The sequence below is a fragment of the Balaenoptera physalus genome (assembly GCF_965194825.1).
Source record: "Balaenoptera physalus genome assembly, chromosome: 18".
NCBI classification, from domain to species: domain Eukaryota; kingdom Metazoa; phylum Chordata; class Mammalia; order Artiodactyla; family Balaenopteridae; genus Balaenoptera; species Balaenoptera physalus.
In genome coordinates, this window is record NC_138899.1 from 81,289,366 (window position 1) to 81,305,866 (window position 16,501).

At 39.4% G+C, this 16,501-nt stretch overlaps 1 protein-coding gene across 1 annotated transcript in view; it reads left to right on the forward strand.

Annotated features, from left to right (window-relative positions):
- Positions 1–299: 299 nt before the first annotated feature.
- The window catches only part of LOC309647741 (zinc finger MYM-type protein 5-like), a gene marked incomplete at its 5' end in the record, with an annotated part of 33,299 nt that continues 17,097 nt past the window's right edge, over positions 300–16,501 (forward strand). Inside the window, 5 exon segments of the mRNA XM_082435348.1 lie at positions 300–520; positions 1,007–1,075; positions 7,214–7,262; positions 7,264–7,704; positions 7,943–8,036. Of these exon segments, the coding sequence (XP_082291474.1) occupies positions 300–520; positions 1,007–1,075; positions 7,214–7,262; positions 7,264–7,704; positions 7,943–8,036 (874 nt within the window).

Here is a 16,501-nt window from a genome sequence, read left to right on the forward strand (position 1 = left end):
CGGAGTTGCGGTTGTTGCCCAAGGGGGGGAGGGCTGGGGCGGGGAGGTTCGTTCCGCGGAGCCGCAGCCAGAACCGGGTGAGGCTTGTCCCCGCCGAGTCTCCAGCCCAGGACCGCCGACAGTGGGGGTGGCCGGGAGCGGCGCAGCCTCCGGAGGCGGAGGCGGAGGCGGAGGCTCCGGGAGGCGGAGATGGGTGAGGGCGGCCCCCGGAGCCTCCCACTGACCCGGGACAAGCGCCCCGCGGCGCGGCCGCCGTCGCCGCTACCGCCTCGGGGCCTTGGCTGCTGGCGGCTCCGCTGATGTCCCAGGCGCCTTGGCGGGCGGCCCGCGGGCTGCGGGAGTGCGGGCGCGGCCGCGAGGGCCGGGTGAGGCGGCCGGCGGCGGCGGCGGCGGCGGGGGTCGCTAGGGGCCGCCCGCGGCGGGGGCCGGCGGCAGGGGGGAGGGGCGCCTCCGTGGGCGCTCGGGGCCGCGCTCGCACCGTCCCGGTGGCGGCGACGGCGCGAGGTCCCCAAGTTTGGCGGTGAGGGCGCGGGCCGCCCGCGCCGGTCCCCTCCTCTGCCGCCGGGGCCGCGGCGCGCCGCGTCTTCTCGTCACAGTTTATCTGGGCGAGTTTCTAATGGCGGACGCGGAGCGGGCAGGTCTCGGGCTTCGGGCCAGTGCGGGGGTTTCCGCCCCGCGGCGACGCGAGCTGCCCGCGAGTGGGTCCCGGCGCGACGGGGACGGCGGAGGGTGGGCAGAATCGGGGGATAGGATTCCCCGCTGGCGTCCAGGCTGCGTTCGCCCTCCGCCTCCCTCCTGTTGTTTGTAGGGACCGTGTAGTCTCGTGTGGTCGTGGCGGGGCCTTGCTGTTTGTACCTGGCGTCTCGGCGGCATTGCGGTGGGGGAGGGGGGGAGAGCGCGGAGACGCCTTGACCTCTTGTCCCTTTGCTCCGTCTCGCTGGTGGTTACGAGCCGGTGCTACGTCCAGCTCGGCTAGGACTAAATCATTTGTCGTTCTTCATTCTAGGACCAGGAATCGCCTTCAGGCCAGTCTGGTGGACGTGTGTCCGAAGCTGAGGAGGACCGCGTCGCCACTGTGAGTAGTTGTCCCCGCGTTTCTGTCGAGTACCGTGAGCGCCGCGCCAGGGTACGCCTCCGTGGCGCTTGCCTTTCTCTTACCTTGCAGGCGAAGAGCGGGTTTCTGGGGCGGGCCCTGTCGCCAGAGCCAGGCCAGGGTGATCCCTGGGAACGCGCTGGGAGCGGGCGCTGACATTTTACACCGCTTGTATTCTCCAGGGTTCTAAAACAAGAGTTAAAGGTAGCTCCGTTTTCAATCTTTCTGGTGAGCTTTTTTTTTTTTTTTTTGGCTTATGGATAGAAATAATTTTTTTCTTCATCGCTGGATTAAGAAAAATTACTGAATGTGCTGTTGTCAGGTCGATGGAGGCGATACTTCTGTGTGCGTTTGTCGTCTCTTTGAGGAAGATTTGTGTTTACGCACCCTGACAGCCCTCTAGCCAGGGTCACGTCAGGAGATAGTCTTTCAAAAAAAAAAAAAGAGGAGATAATCTAGTTCTCACCCTAGCCGTGATTCTGAGACTGACCACGGAATTGGTAGTGACAGCCTCCATTATGAAGTTAATGTGTTGTTTCCTTGTTACTGAGAAGTAACCTATGTGCTGTTCACTTTGGTACAATAAAATGTCTAGTGCTCTGTTAGCTGTTCAGTTAATGGCTTTAACACCAATCCTTGCCTGAATCAATAATTTTATTAAGAGTCTGAAAATGATGATTTTTTTTTTTTTTTCCTAAATCTTATTCTCCATGTATTATCTGGGATTCTGTATAGTCTTAGGTCCTGCCTGTTTTGCCCTTTCGGATCAGTTTTCCACTGGTCATCAAAAAGAAACCTGTGATTAGTGCATCTCTCATAGTAGTGTTCCTGCCTTCCCTCTGCCCTTGTAAATCCTTGACAAACTTGGCTTTGCACGTAGGCTGTTACGCGTCACAGCACACTTCATTAGTTAGACAGCTTTTAGGAATGGATATTGTTTCAACTGGGTCATGTTCATAGGATATCTGAAGTGGTGATATTTCACGTTACTTGATAGTTTTGTGAGATGAAGGGATGTGGGTAGGATGCTAGAGCTATGAGGGACCTTCATAGGGAAAGGGAACTAGCGGGGACTAAAAGACTGGCAGGAGATCAAGTCACTGACTCAGGTGTTACCACTTAGAAAAGCCATTTTTCTCAGCAGCGTGTTCCTAGCATAGTTGAACGCAGTGTGCAAAGGACTAGGTTTAGTGCCAGCCAAATTGGGGTTTACATCTCTGCTCTCTTATTACTTTGGCAAGTGCAAACTAAATAAGAGTCAAAAAATGCACATCTTATTCAATTAAATACATTTTTATTATGCACATTTTATAAGTGAGTAAATTGTGTCTGTCTTCCTGATTGCTATGAAAATTGTAAATCGCCTAGCCCATAAGTTATGTGGGACACACACACACACACACACACACACACACACACACACACACACACACATTGTTAATGGTGGCTGCAATTCTTATCTTTGTTTTGCTTCCTGATATTTCTTCCGCTTTATCTTTCAACCCTTTTACTGAGCTTTCCATTTCTGCTAAGCTTTTCATTTCCAAAAGCTCTTTTTTATACTAGAGATATTAGTTTTATATGGTCTTTTGCTTGTCATGTATCTGTCTAGAGTACTGATAGTTTGTGGGTTTTCCTTCTCTGTTTTCTTTTTCCTGCATTTTTCTCTTTCCTTTGTTTTTTTTTCTCTTTTAACAACTATTTTTCTTATGAGAAGCTTTTTCCAGATAGTTCATAATTCTTGACAGGTCTACTCATGATTAAGAATTGGGAAATGGAGAATAGATTGGAAGAGTGAATGGAACTTTCAGCTTGGAGCTTCACTGTAGGATGGTTCTTTTTTGGCCAATTGATGGAGAATCTCTAAAGTCGTTATTTTTAGGTCTTTCCTTTTTTTGGGTTCCTAATTCCACAGAAAGGAGTGTTTCGGAGAAAGAGGTTTTTCCAGGGAATAGTCTGCTGCTTGGAAGATAGAAGTCTGGATGCCAGCTCTCTGGAAATCAAGGGAGAGAGGGGGCATTTCATATGCATGCTATTGAAGCATTCACCAGTGCCTGGTGAACCTGAGACAAAGACCTTATGTTCTCTCCTCTCCAAAGAATAAAAGTCTAGAGCTTGGGCCAGGGTGGGGAAAGACATCACCAAAATGGAGGGAGGGAGGGAAGGGATTTGGGATTTCACATCCTCCTGTTTTAGCCACCTGCTCCCTTATAGGCTTTGAGCCTCGTGAAGATTCTGCAGCGTAAGTCAGGATGTTTCTCAGCCTTTTCCATCAGGATTTTAGAGGTTGGCTGTCTCAGGCAGAGTTGGTTAACAGCTTATCCACCTGCTCTTTAGCTTATCAAATTTTCCTTTTGTTTCTTCTCTTTGTTTTTCCTTTCCTTGTCAGTAGGAACTTTACTGTTGTTATGGGGGTTTTAGAAGGGATTGAAGTTAGTTGTGTGTGATCAGTCTACAGTCTTAATCCCTACCAGGCTATTGATTTCTAGATAGTAGTTTTGTACTTAGACACTTAAGTAATTCTCTTGCTGTTTGTCATACTGTTCATTTGATTTTTCTTTTTTCCTGTTTCATTACATTTGTGAGTAAAACCTCCAGAATCATCATACACCTTTATTTTGTTTCTGATTTTAAATGGGAATGCTTGTAGTATATCTCACTATCAGGAAGCTGGCTTTGGAATTGATGTTATTTTTATGTAAATATATAAATATTTTAATATTAAGAAAGATCTGTTCTGTGACAGTGTAAGTCCAGAGGTGCCGTAGAACGTGTCCTAGAACTCATTAGTGTTCAACAAGTTTTTATAGCATACATCCTTTATCTTTTATAGAGTTGCAAAAATATAGGTGTGCTTATAGGTGGCCAAAAAATGAACATTTGAAGCAATAATTAAATAATTAAAAATACTTTCTTGGTGATTTTAACATTTGAAGACTCATGAGCAGGTTAGTTTACCGTTCTCATCACGTACTAATCTTGTCATATTAATAGCTCACCATTTCTATTTTAGCAGCTGTTTTTTTAACTGATTCGTTTTAATATGTAAGTTTTACTTAATTGTACACAAACATAATTGAATATTGAATGGCTACTAAATTATTCAATTGGTTTTTTTTTAATAGAAGGTGATCTCAGGAAAATTCATGATACTCAGTTATAACTTAAGAATTCAGCAGAAATTTTTGCAACTTTAAAAAACCATATTTAAAAAACTAACACTGAACTGCACACTTAAAAATGATTAAAATGGCATTTTATGTTGTATATACTTTACCATAATTTTTGAAAAAAAAGATAATTGTAGCAACCTTTAGGAAATAAAAACTGCTATGAGTTGTTACTAAAAGTAAACACAATAGGGCAAACTACCCTTATTTGTGTCTTTGTTTTAGTGTTAACTCTTGTCTTTACCCGTAATTAAATACCTTCTTAACTTTGCAGGGTTGTTACCCACAACCTAGAGATAGTTTGCGTTTAAGAGTCTTGCTCGGGTTTCAGCCTAACTTTCTGTTCTTAGGACAATTTTTTTTTTTTTTTTTGGCTGCGCTGCGAGGCTTGTGGGATCTCAGTTTCCCGACCAGGGATTGAACCCTGGGCCACAGCAATGAAAGCCTGGAATCCTAACCACTAGGCCACCAGGGAACGCCCATTAGATTCTGCACTTCTCTGTGTGGGTTTTCCTTTGATTTTATATTAATTTTCATTGCATCAAACTGAAGATCAATTAAACATTAAATAGTTGTAGATGAATAAGATACCACAGGAAGACTAGGTAAATATTTAAGATTAACTAGACACTTGTTGAAATCCTAAGGTGTAGGCAAAGTATTTGCCTGAATACCCTCTCAATGGAGAGGAATTTAACATTTTTTGCACTCTGTAATATGTACAGGCAGAGAGAGACTAGGGACTTGCAAGTTAACTTATCGCAGTTAAAACCTCAGAGTCCTTTTTATCCCCATTGGCAGTTTATAGTTTAGAAAAGTAAAACTTAATGAAGTGAGGTAATTTGCTCAGTGTCTTAGCTAAACTCTAACTTTTTCTCTTTTTAGATAATATTATAGAAATGGTTAAAACTTTTTTGTAGTCTTATGTTTATGGAATTAAGAAAGTGATGGTTAAATTGTATACACAATGACTTTTAATAGTGGTTAGGGTTAGGTTTTAATTTTTTTACAATCTGGAATTTGAAAATAGGTGAATACTTAATCTTTTATCAGAAATAGATGACTACAATGAGCTGAGCATAAAGAATGCTCTTTCTGTTATTTTCTTTGGGAAGATTAAGATAGGACCTAACAGCCACCAGAGGGTACTGTGGAGTCAGCTATAGCTCTTTTCCAAAAATTGTTCTTTTCTGTTCTAGGTTTATTCAAATACAGAAAGGACTGAGAGAATTCGTATATAACAGCTCTTATATTTCATAATTCAGTTTAGGCTGAATTATTGCCTCTTTTCTCTGAAAATCAACCACATAATAAGCTTACTGGATGAGTGTTAACCATGATCCTAATTTTTGTATTTCCTTTATAACCCTTTTAAACTGGTTCCTTAGATTTGTTATTTCTTTATCTTTGAACTAGAGTTATTTGAATGTTGATTTTGTTTTAATGAATTCACTCATCTTAATAAAACAAGTAATTTAAAAAAAAATTGTATACAGTAAGTGCATATAATGTAGTGGCTATGAAATAGATTATAGAGTCAGATTTCTTGGATTTGAGTCCTGACTCTACCCTTTCCAGCAGTGGAGGCTTGAGCGGGCCAGGCGGATTACTTAATCTTCTTATCTTCTGAGTCTTAGTTTCCTGATGGATAAAATGGGAAAAAGAATAGTTCCTGCCTCACCTTTATAAGCATTTACTGAATTGCTATATTTAACGGCATAGTACCTATTAAGAATAAACATTACCGATTGTATGACTGTAAGTACTATCACTTAAAATTAGTTGGGAAAATTTTAGAATAGAATGTTACTTAGCATATTTCAATATGAGATGTTTAAAATTGAATGATGACTGCTGTATGAGTGACTTTTCTTTATTATTCAACACCCATACAGATCCTACCTCCTTCACTGTCTTGAGCCTCTAAGAAAATTGAAGCCAGCATGTGTAAACTTACCTCAGCTTTCCATCTATTATTTCTACATACTTATATACGTTCTAATTACAACTGGACAAAACCTTGAACAGCATGGGTTTGGACTGCACGGATCCACTTATACATAGATTTTTTTTCAGTAAATACTATAGTACTGCACAATCCAGGGTTGGTTGAATCTGCGGATATGGAACCTTGGATTCGGAGGGCTAACTGTGGGACTTGAGCATCCATGGATATCCTGGGACCAGTCCCCTCGTGGATACCAAGGGACAGCCATACACTTACCTTTTCCCCTCTCACTTTTGAGATAAAGGTGACTTTTGTTCATGATCAGTTTCACTACCAGCTGTGCACGCATCCTCCTCCTCCTCTTCTCTCATCTGCTTTCAGAGCTGTGCTTCATTGGTCGGTCACCTCTCCAGATTCTTCCAACTATGTCTCTGCTGGATCCTTTTCGTTTGTCATTCTCTAGTGCATAGTAGGTACACAGAGGTGTTTGCTGAATAAAACACAAAGTGGTTAAGAATTTGGAGCCTAAGAATTTGGAGCCCTGAGTTTTGAGTCCTATTTGGCCTTACCCAGATTCGTTTCCTGATCTGTAAAATGAATTAAATTATATCTACATCATGGGTTTTTCAGAATTTTGTATAAAAAACCTATAGCATAGTGTCTGGTGATTCCTCAACAAGGACAAAAAAATAAAGATTCAGAAACGTTTAATGTTGGAAGCAGAGAATTTGAAAAACAATGACAGAAGACCCTAGGGAAATAGAGTTTGGACAATATCATAGTCATTTTAGTAGATAAAAGTATATTTAGTATAGTGATTGTATTTGGACCCTGAGTTATTGGTAATTGATGGAATTATTTTGAACAATTTTCTGTTTCAAGGAAGGACTTAGATAAAATCACATAAAGTAATTTAAAATTTCACTTGTGCTATTTAATTGCAATAAAATGCAATGATCATAGTATACTAGAACTTGTTTTTCTTTTCTCTCTCTGTTATAGGTTCTTTGGCATAGATAAATGTTCAGCGGGAGGATTAGACTTGACTGAACCAGACTCCTGTTTTATTAGGGAATAAAGCCATGGCAGCTAGTTTCATGGACTTAGCATTTGGTGACCCAGCTAGTCCTTTAGTTAATAGATCTAGAAACTCGTCAGCGGAGGATGATGATGATGATGTTGTATTTATTGAATCTATACAACCTCCTTCAAGTTCTGCTCCAGTAATAGCTGATCAAAGAAATTTTATATTTGCTGCATCAAGAAATGAAAAGCTACAAGGAAATTATTCCATAATTCTTCCTTCCTCAAGAGATTTGGCTTCTCAGAAGGGAAGTATAAGTGAGACAATTGTCATTGATGATGAAGAGGACATGGAAACAAATGGAAGGGAAAAGACAATTTCTTCTAGTTTTATTGAATGGGCACTTCCTGGAAGTAAAAACAGAACCAAAGATTTGGATTTCTCCACTTCCAGTCTTTCAAGAAGTAAGGTAAATGCTGGAATGGGTAATTGTGTTATCACTACAGAATCGACTCTGAAATTCATATTACTAATGTTACAACCTTAGAAACAGGTATTAAGCTCTGAATGATGGGCGAGATATGAACTTAATGATTACAAATATAACATCACTATAGAATACCAGCTTGGGAGATGTCGCTAACGGACTGCAGTCGAGTAACTTTGGTGTTAATATGCAAACATACACCCCGTCTTTAACTTCACAGACCAAGACTGCAGTAGGACCTTTTAATCCTGGTAGAATGAATGTGGCAGGAGACGTATTTCAGAACGGAGGATTTACAGCTCATCATAGTCCTGGTAAGCAGTAAGTGATACTAAATATTTTCTTTCCACCCTAAGTAAATAATCTTTTGGCTGTTACTTTTAGTACCTATATCTATTTTATTCTATATGTGAAATATTTTTTGTTAACTTTCGTATTAAAATAGAATTTTTTGCTAAATAAAACTGTGCAGTCTACTCTATTTTACCCAATGTGATTTATATGTGAAGTGTTTTTTTTTTTTAAACTTTGGGTTTATTTATCTATTTATTTATTTATTTATGGCTGTGTTGGGTCTTTGTTTCTGTGCGAGGGCTTTCTCTAGTTGCGGCAAGTGGGGGCCACTCTTCATCGCGGTGTGCCGGCCTCTCATTATCGCGGCCTCTCTTGTTGCGGAGCACAGGCTCCAGATGCGCAGGCTCAGTAATTGTGGCTCACGGGCCTAGTTGCTCCGCGGCATGTGGGATCTTCCCAGACCAGGGCTCAAACCCATGTCCCCTGCATTGGCAGGCAGATTCTCAACCACTGCGCCACCAGGGAAGCCCTGTGAAGTGTTTTAATTGAAAACTCCCATAACTACTACCTCCATCTTTGTTTACTAGCATCTTTATTTTAATGTAAAAGTCATAGAATAAAAAGATGGATAGTGAACTAAAGGATTAAAGTAATATTACATAACAATTAAATTTTATTTAATTTGTAATTACATAACCTGACCTTTCAATTTTTGCTTTTCACGTGTTTACCTTTAGACTGCTTGTCTCTGATTTTTGGTTTTAAATCAGCATTTTATTAGTCGCTTCATTTTAAATTTGGAAAACTTTCTTACCTTTAAATCAGAGATTTGTTTTTTTCCCCTATTTTTTGGCCGCACCACGCGGCATGCAGGATCTTAGTTCGCTGACCAGGGATTGAACCCCTGCAGTGGAAGCACTGAGTCTTAACCACTGGACTGCCAGGAAAGTCCCAAATCAGAGACCTGTATTTTTAAGACTCTTATGAAGCCAGTTGTGTTCTGGTAAAATATAATGAAAGTTATTTAAAATTTAGCAAATCTTTTTTGCAGATTTTTCATGACTTGGTGTGCTGTTTGTTTTTTCGGTTTTTTGTTTTTTTTTTTTTGGTGTTTGTTTGTTTTGGGTCATTTTAGTGCTTTTAGCTATCAGCCAACTTAGAATTTTAGGAAAGGACTGGAAAGTAATTAGAGCTAAGAACCGAATCACTTGTTGTTTTAATGGAATGCTAGTATTTTTTTTTCTTAAAAAATTTTTTTAAATTAATTTTTTTCTCTGGTTATGAGAATATTACAGAACATTTGAAGGAAATCATAGTTAGAAATAAGAAAATAGTATCTGTCACCTACCTCACTAAGTAGAAGTGACTGACAACTTAAAATTTTGGTTTGTTTGCTTTCAGTCTTTTGCCTCTGTGGTTCTAAAAATAGAATTTAGAGCATATTGTATTTAGTTTTGTGTTCTCTTGATTTATTTAATCTAAATTTTAGTATGTTATGTCATTTTAAAAATAGAAGTTTCAGTGAGTATAAAATATTCCTTTGTCTGAGATATTTATTCCTCTACTTTTTAAGCATTTATATGGCTTTTCATTTTTTACTATTGAAACTCCACACACTAAATGTCTTTGTTTATATTGTTTATTATTTCTATAGGACAGTTGTTCTCAAACTTTTTGGTCTCAGTTTCACTCTTGGAAATGATTGAGGATCCCAAAGTTTTTTGTTTTGTTTTTAATCTGTTATCATATTAGAAATGAAAACTTAAATTTAAAAGGTATTTATTCATTTAGCAATAATTATTATGTGACATATTTTTGATGAAAGATAACTACTTTCACTAAAGAAATTTAGTGAAAAGTGACGTATTACAGTTACACAAATCTTTTTGAAGTCTGGCTTAATAGAAGACAGCAAGGTATATCTAGCTCCTCAAATCTATTTCTACATTGAATGTGTTGCAATATTTTCTTTTGTTTGAAGTATAAGAAGAAAATCTGGCCTCACGTACATATGTGGTTGTAGAATGGAGCAATATTTTAGTAGCCTTTTTAGTTAATTATGGATAGTTTTTTCCTTTTCCTTTTGACACAGCACCAAAACTTGATAAGTGGTAGTTTCTTAAAAGTTCTTACAGTGTGAAATCTGAAACTATATAATGAACTTTTCATACTTTATTACATTAAAATTCATTTATCTTTGAATGAATTTTACCTTTGTATGATTTGGTAACATTGTGCTTTGGTTATTTGGAAAGTGTTGATTCTCTGAGTTACCTAGGTCTTCTAAATGTTGACACCTTAGAAAGCTGTCACGCTAGCAGTGGTGGATGCAGGTTTTCAAAGATTCTGATTTTCACTCGAAAGCTCATATTTTCTCCTTGGCAAAAAATACTGTTATTTTTTTGAAGTGAAAGGCTTATTTTAAGAAAATGTCAATAACCAGTTTGTTTTGTCATTCCTTTAAGGCTAGTTCAGCTTGCGATGCAACAGTTTTACAAGTGCTTTTCCACTCTTTCTCATTGTTCTTTGGTATGAAACAGAAGTGGCTTCTGGATGCTTCCCTGTTCATCATACAGAGTATTAAGATGTAGTCAGAGGCTGAAATTTAGTAAAATTAATACTAATTTTTACCTTTTCACCAAGGACTTCTGTCGCATAATAAATAATTTCACTGGACTTTGTCCCTGGTTCTTGGGAGAGAGAATAAATCCTTGAAATTTACCAGATTCCTAATAACTAATGATTAAGGCTGAGGGTCACTGGAAAGACCAACTGTGTGATTTGAGTGTTGGGCCTTTGAGCCAGCCCAGCCTCCATGGAGGAGAGAGAGGCTGGGATTGAGTCCAGTCACATGCAGCGAATAATCCCACCAGTCACACCCACACGATGAAACCCAGTAAAAACTCACCTGTGCCGGGTGGGTGACGCTACCTGCTTCCTCAGAGAGAGGGCACAGAAGCTCTGGCATTGGGACCCTTCCTCACCCCATGTGTCTCTTCACTTGGCTGGTCCTGATTTGTATCCTTTAAATAAAACTGATCATAAGTATAGAGCTTTCCTGAGTTCTCTGAATCTTTCTAGCAAATTATCAAATCTGAAGGGGCCTTAGGAACCTCCCAGATTTACAGCCAGTTGGCCAGAAGTCCAGGTGGCGTGTAAAGTGAGGGCAGTCTTGCTGTGGACTGTGCCTGCAGAATGGGGGCTGGTGCTGTCTCCAGGTGGTTAGCATCAGAATTGTGTTGACCAGTTGTTGTTGGAAGAACAACAGAAGTACAGGTGCTACTTTTTCTTTCTTTCGTGCAAGTGCCTGATAGTGAAGAAAATTTTACTAGTACAGTTTGGTTCCACTGCCAGCAGTTTTACCCATCATTGCTTCTGCACCATTAGTGCAGATGCCAACACGATGAAAAAGGCAAATAATCTTAGTTTTATTATGGAAATAGTTTGGCCTGGCAGATCCCCTTTTATTTCTTATGTAATGTTGAATAGAAGTGATCAGAGTGTAAAGTTTTGTCTTGTTCTTTTTTTCGTTGGCCATGCCTTGCGGCTTGCAAGATCTTAGTTCCCTAACCAGGGATTGAAACCCAAGCACTCAGCAGTGAAAGCGCCTTCTGTTGTCTTGTTCTTGACTTGGGGTGGAGGGGGAGCATTTGACATTTCATCATTTAGCGTATTCGCTTATGTCAAATATAATAAGCTTTTTATGTTCATAATTTATTTAATAGCTTGTGTCTAGTCTTTGCAGTTATAAACAGGTTTCTCATGAATATCTCTAAGTTTGTCACACATTTTCTAGTGAAAAGTTTCTGTAGGTGAAATTGCTAAGTCAAATGTCAACGTATTTTTAAAGCTTTTCATGGTTAATACAGAATGGTCCTCACCAAAAAATTATGTTTTTTGTTGTTGTTATAATATTGTAAGCTCTCCTCAGGGGTAGGAGTATTATTAATGTTTGCTAAACTGATCATTTAGAGGTGATATCCTCTTAATGTATATACATCATTGAACTTTTAAAAATACTTTTGCAGACTTTTTATGAATTTGTTCATTCATGTCTGTCATCTACGTATTACTATGTACATCTTTTGTTTATTGATTGAGTGAAACCTGAGAAATAATATTAAAAAATTGTGATTTCTATATTGAATGATGTGTTAAGCTTAAAAGCGGTTGAAGATGATGTTGAAGACTTGAAATAATGTCCATTGAAAATCATTCTTTTGGATCTGTTTCTTTCACTCTTCTTTTTAAAATCTTTTATTGCAATGTAATTGATTTGTTTCTTTCACTCTTATTTTTTGTTTTGTAATTATTTCCTAAATTTTACATGTATATTTTTGCAAGCATGAATTACATCTTATGTATGTAAGTGAAGTTAAAACCAGAAGGCTTGCCATGTATTTCTTTTATGTTTTAGCCTTGACCGTTTTTCACCTTCTGGAGTAAATTGAAGTTGTGTATTGAATGGTGAAGTGGATCAATAACATGCTTTTCAATTTAAAAGCATAGCACATAGACTGATACTTAACTGTAAAAAAGCATACTGTAGTTAGATGCTATACTGTTACTTCACTCAAATTGTGGACATAATTGAGACTAGCAAAAGTTGTTTGATAGTAGTTTTGACTACTCTTGGATGTATTTTTATTCTTGTCATCCCTTTATCTCATTAATTCAAAACTGTATTTTATATTACAGTGATAATTTTTTCATGCCATGAGGTATCAATGATTTTAAAAAGTAACAGACAAGAAGCATTAAAGGACTCCCCTGACATTCATTCATATATTTGAAGACGTTCTTAACTACATTTAAACTATTTTGTTTGTGCTGTGGCAATGAATTTCTGTTATCTATGAAGTATGGATGAATTTACAGTGTTCCTGGGTTCTCTAAAGTTCTGTTTCGGGGGGAAAAAGTTACAGAACTATATCCTTTATTTATTTAATTATTATTTTTTAAAAATAAATTTATTTATTTATTTATTTATTTATGACTGAGTTGGGTCTTCGTTGCTGTGCACGGGCTTCTCATTGCGGTGGCTTCTCTTGTTGTGGAGCACGGGCTCTAGGCGCGTGGGATTCAGTAGTTGTGGCTCGCAGGCTCTAGAGCTCAGGCTCAGTAGTTGTGGCGCACGGGCTTAGTTGCTCCACGGCATGTGAGATCTTCCCAGACCAGGGCTTGAACCCATGTCCCCTGCATTGGCAGGCGGATTCTTAACCATTGCGCCACCAAGGAAGCCCTGTCCTTTAAATAATACCATTTGGTCCAGAATTCTAAAAAGAGGGTCTACAGATTTGTCAGGTAAAGAGTGATGGTGAAGATGTCTCTGAAGCTTTCTGAAAGGTGGAGTCACTTGTCAAAAAGGACTGTCTTCTTGTCGTTGCTCTTTTCACTCTTTGTTTAAGTTGGATGTAGCATAGTGAAAGCTGTCTAATTTTAGTATTAACCCTAAATTTTGTTTTTGCTTGCTGTCAGCTTTTGTAAAATTAACCAATTTTACCAGAAGACTTACAGAGTAAGATGGTGACCATTGTATTACTATTGTAATTGTTGTTATTATTTAGAGTCAGGGCTCCCCCAGAGTGTCTTACTTTAGTTGCTGTTTGCTTCCCACTTCTACAGAATGAAGGTTTTCCAGCACAGAAAAAAGAAAAAAAATAAGAGCAAGATGAGGATTTCTGGAGTTGAGTTATATTTGAATCTAGGGCTTAAGGGTTCAAATTTTATCCTATAAAATTATGGTTCTGCATAAAGTACAAATAAAACTGTGTAATATCTTACGAAAATAAGATCGTGTCCATTAGAATGGACCTTTGAGTCGTTTAATCTTTTCATTAACCTTTAGGGTAGACTGCATTTCAGTGAAAGTTCTTCAGCCATCATGTATCTTTATGTAAACAGCAAAATTTCATCAAAGAAAATAGTCAGACTTAGAAATTGTTTTTGCATCTGTGTTGTATTTTTGTTGGATTATAAACATTTCTGGCCATGATACTGATTCTAGGAAGTTCTGCTTCTGATAATAATAGACTTTAGACTAATAATCGGTAGGTAACTCCTGTCCCTCCTGCAGAGAATAATGGGGGGGAGGGAGACAAAACATATAAAAAATCGAAAGCATCACAGAGCTGCAAATACACTGAAAAAATGAGGCTTCTCATATCTGAGAAGGCGCCTCAGAGGACTCATCTCTTACTTGGGGTTGCTTTTCTCTGATGGGTATGTGTTCAGTTCCAGAAAAGGCTGCTGAGAATCTAAGGGGAACTTTCAACAGACTCACAGGGGCCCACAAAGAAGGACACTGATTTAAAAAATATATACATCGACCTTTGGATTGGGGATGCTAACGTAATCCAGATTGTCAATTTTTTTTTTTTTTTTCAGTTTTTCATGTAAAACTATTAGGGATATGAGGAGGCAGGCCATATAATGAAATAAGAGAAAAAGCAGACGATAGAAGTGAACGCACAAGGGGTGCAGGTACTAGGAGTATCAGACAGTCTACATTTTAACTGCAGGTTTGGCACAGCTGAAGAGAGTGTGAATGAACTGGAATATGTATCAGAGTATTATCTAGACGGAGTCAGAACCAAAAGGGGGGAAATACAGAAAAGAATGTAAGAGACTTAGGACATTTGATGAAAAGGACATGTAATTAATGTCCCAGAAAGAGGAAGAAAGAAATGAGGCAGAAGAGATGTAACTGAGGATTTTCTAAAATGGAGAAAAACATCAACCCTTGAATTCGAGAACCTTTACAAATTCTGAGCAGGATAAATATCCAAGAGACCATTAAGAGACATGTAGAGAAATCATAGTCAAAAATTGGAAGCAATCATCCGCCTGTAGATGGTAGCCTCCTTCTCCCCTGAGTAGCAAAGACTGCTCCCATGTCCTGCCTCCTGTCTGTCATACACAGTGGGGTGTTGCTCCAGGAACTTTTGCTGTGGGCAATAAACCCAATAGCCCCTACCCAATAAACCTTTGATGTCCCCCCACCAAAAAAAAATTGGAAGCAATCCAAATGTCCATCAGCAGTAGAGTGATAAATAGTATCAGCCACACAATGGAATACTCAACAATGGAAACAGATGAACAACTACCTTCAGTGTGAATGAAACAGATGAGATGTTGAGACGAGGGTACATACTACGTGATTTCATATGCGAAGTTAAAAATAAGGCAAAACTTACCTTTAAAGTGAGGATAGGGATGGCTTGTGGGAAAGGAGGGGAGTGACTGAGTGGAAAAGACATGAGGATCCTGGAAGTTTTCTGTGTGTTTATCTGGGTGGTGGTCATAGAAGTACATATTCATTGTGAAGACAGTCATTGAGCTGTGCACTTAAGATTATAAACTTCATGTGTATGTGTTACTCTTTAACAACTAAAAACCCCACTGAGACACTGAAGTAACTTCACTAGCAGACCAACTCTAAAGAAATACTAAAAGGTTGTTCTTTAGGCAGAAGAGTTTAGATGCAGGAAGAAGTCAAGAATCTCTAAAACTTGGGACTTCCCTGGTGGTCCAGTGGTTGAGAATCCGTCTCACATTGCAGGAGGCGCCTCTTTGATCCCTGGTCGGGGAACTAAGATCCCACATGCCATGGGGCAACTGAGCCTGCGAGCTCTGGAGCCTGTGCGCCGCAACTAGAGAGCCCACACGCCGCACCTAGGACCTGATGCATCCAAAAAATAAGTAAATAAATAAATAAAATAAAAAAGAATATCTAAAACTCAAATAGTGGATCTGGTACTTACTGGAATTCTGGGCAAATCACCTCTAGCTTCTAGGCCTTAATTTTCCTTGTATATAAGGAGGGATTTGGATTAAATCCTTCTGGGCCCCTTCTCTTAAAATTTATTCTGGGGATAGAGCATGGAAGAATTTGGTTGAGAGACCTTTTATTTTAGCGGTCCCCAATCTTTTTGGCGCCAGGGACTGGTTTCGTGGAAGACAGTTTTTCCACGGACGGTGGGGGGTGGGGGATGGTCCAGGAGGTGATGCGAGCGATGGGGGGATGGGGGGTGGCAGGTGAAGCTGTGCTCGTTTGGACTGCTACTGGTCCCAGGCCCAGGGGTTGGGGACCCTGTTTTATTTAGCCTGTAGACACTAACATGATAAATAAAATAAGAATTTGATGAAATAAGAAACTTTGAAATTAGGAGACATTAAATAGTTGCAGTATAAACAAAGAAAACATTTGCTCTATTTATGTATGCATCAATGCTAAAGTGAAAAAAAACTGCAGAATCTATTGAGCAGTATAGTTGATGTCTCACTTTACATAATTATATATAACTCTGTCCCCTTTAAGTATGGGTAAGTGTACAAAATTAAAAAGCCCAGAGAATTCCCTGGTGGTCCAGTGGTTAGGACTTCACACTTTCACTGCTGAGGGGCCAGGGTCAATCCCTGGTCAGAGAACTAAGATCCCACAAGCTGCGTGACGTGGCCAAAATAAAAACAAAAACAAAACTTT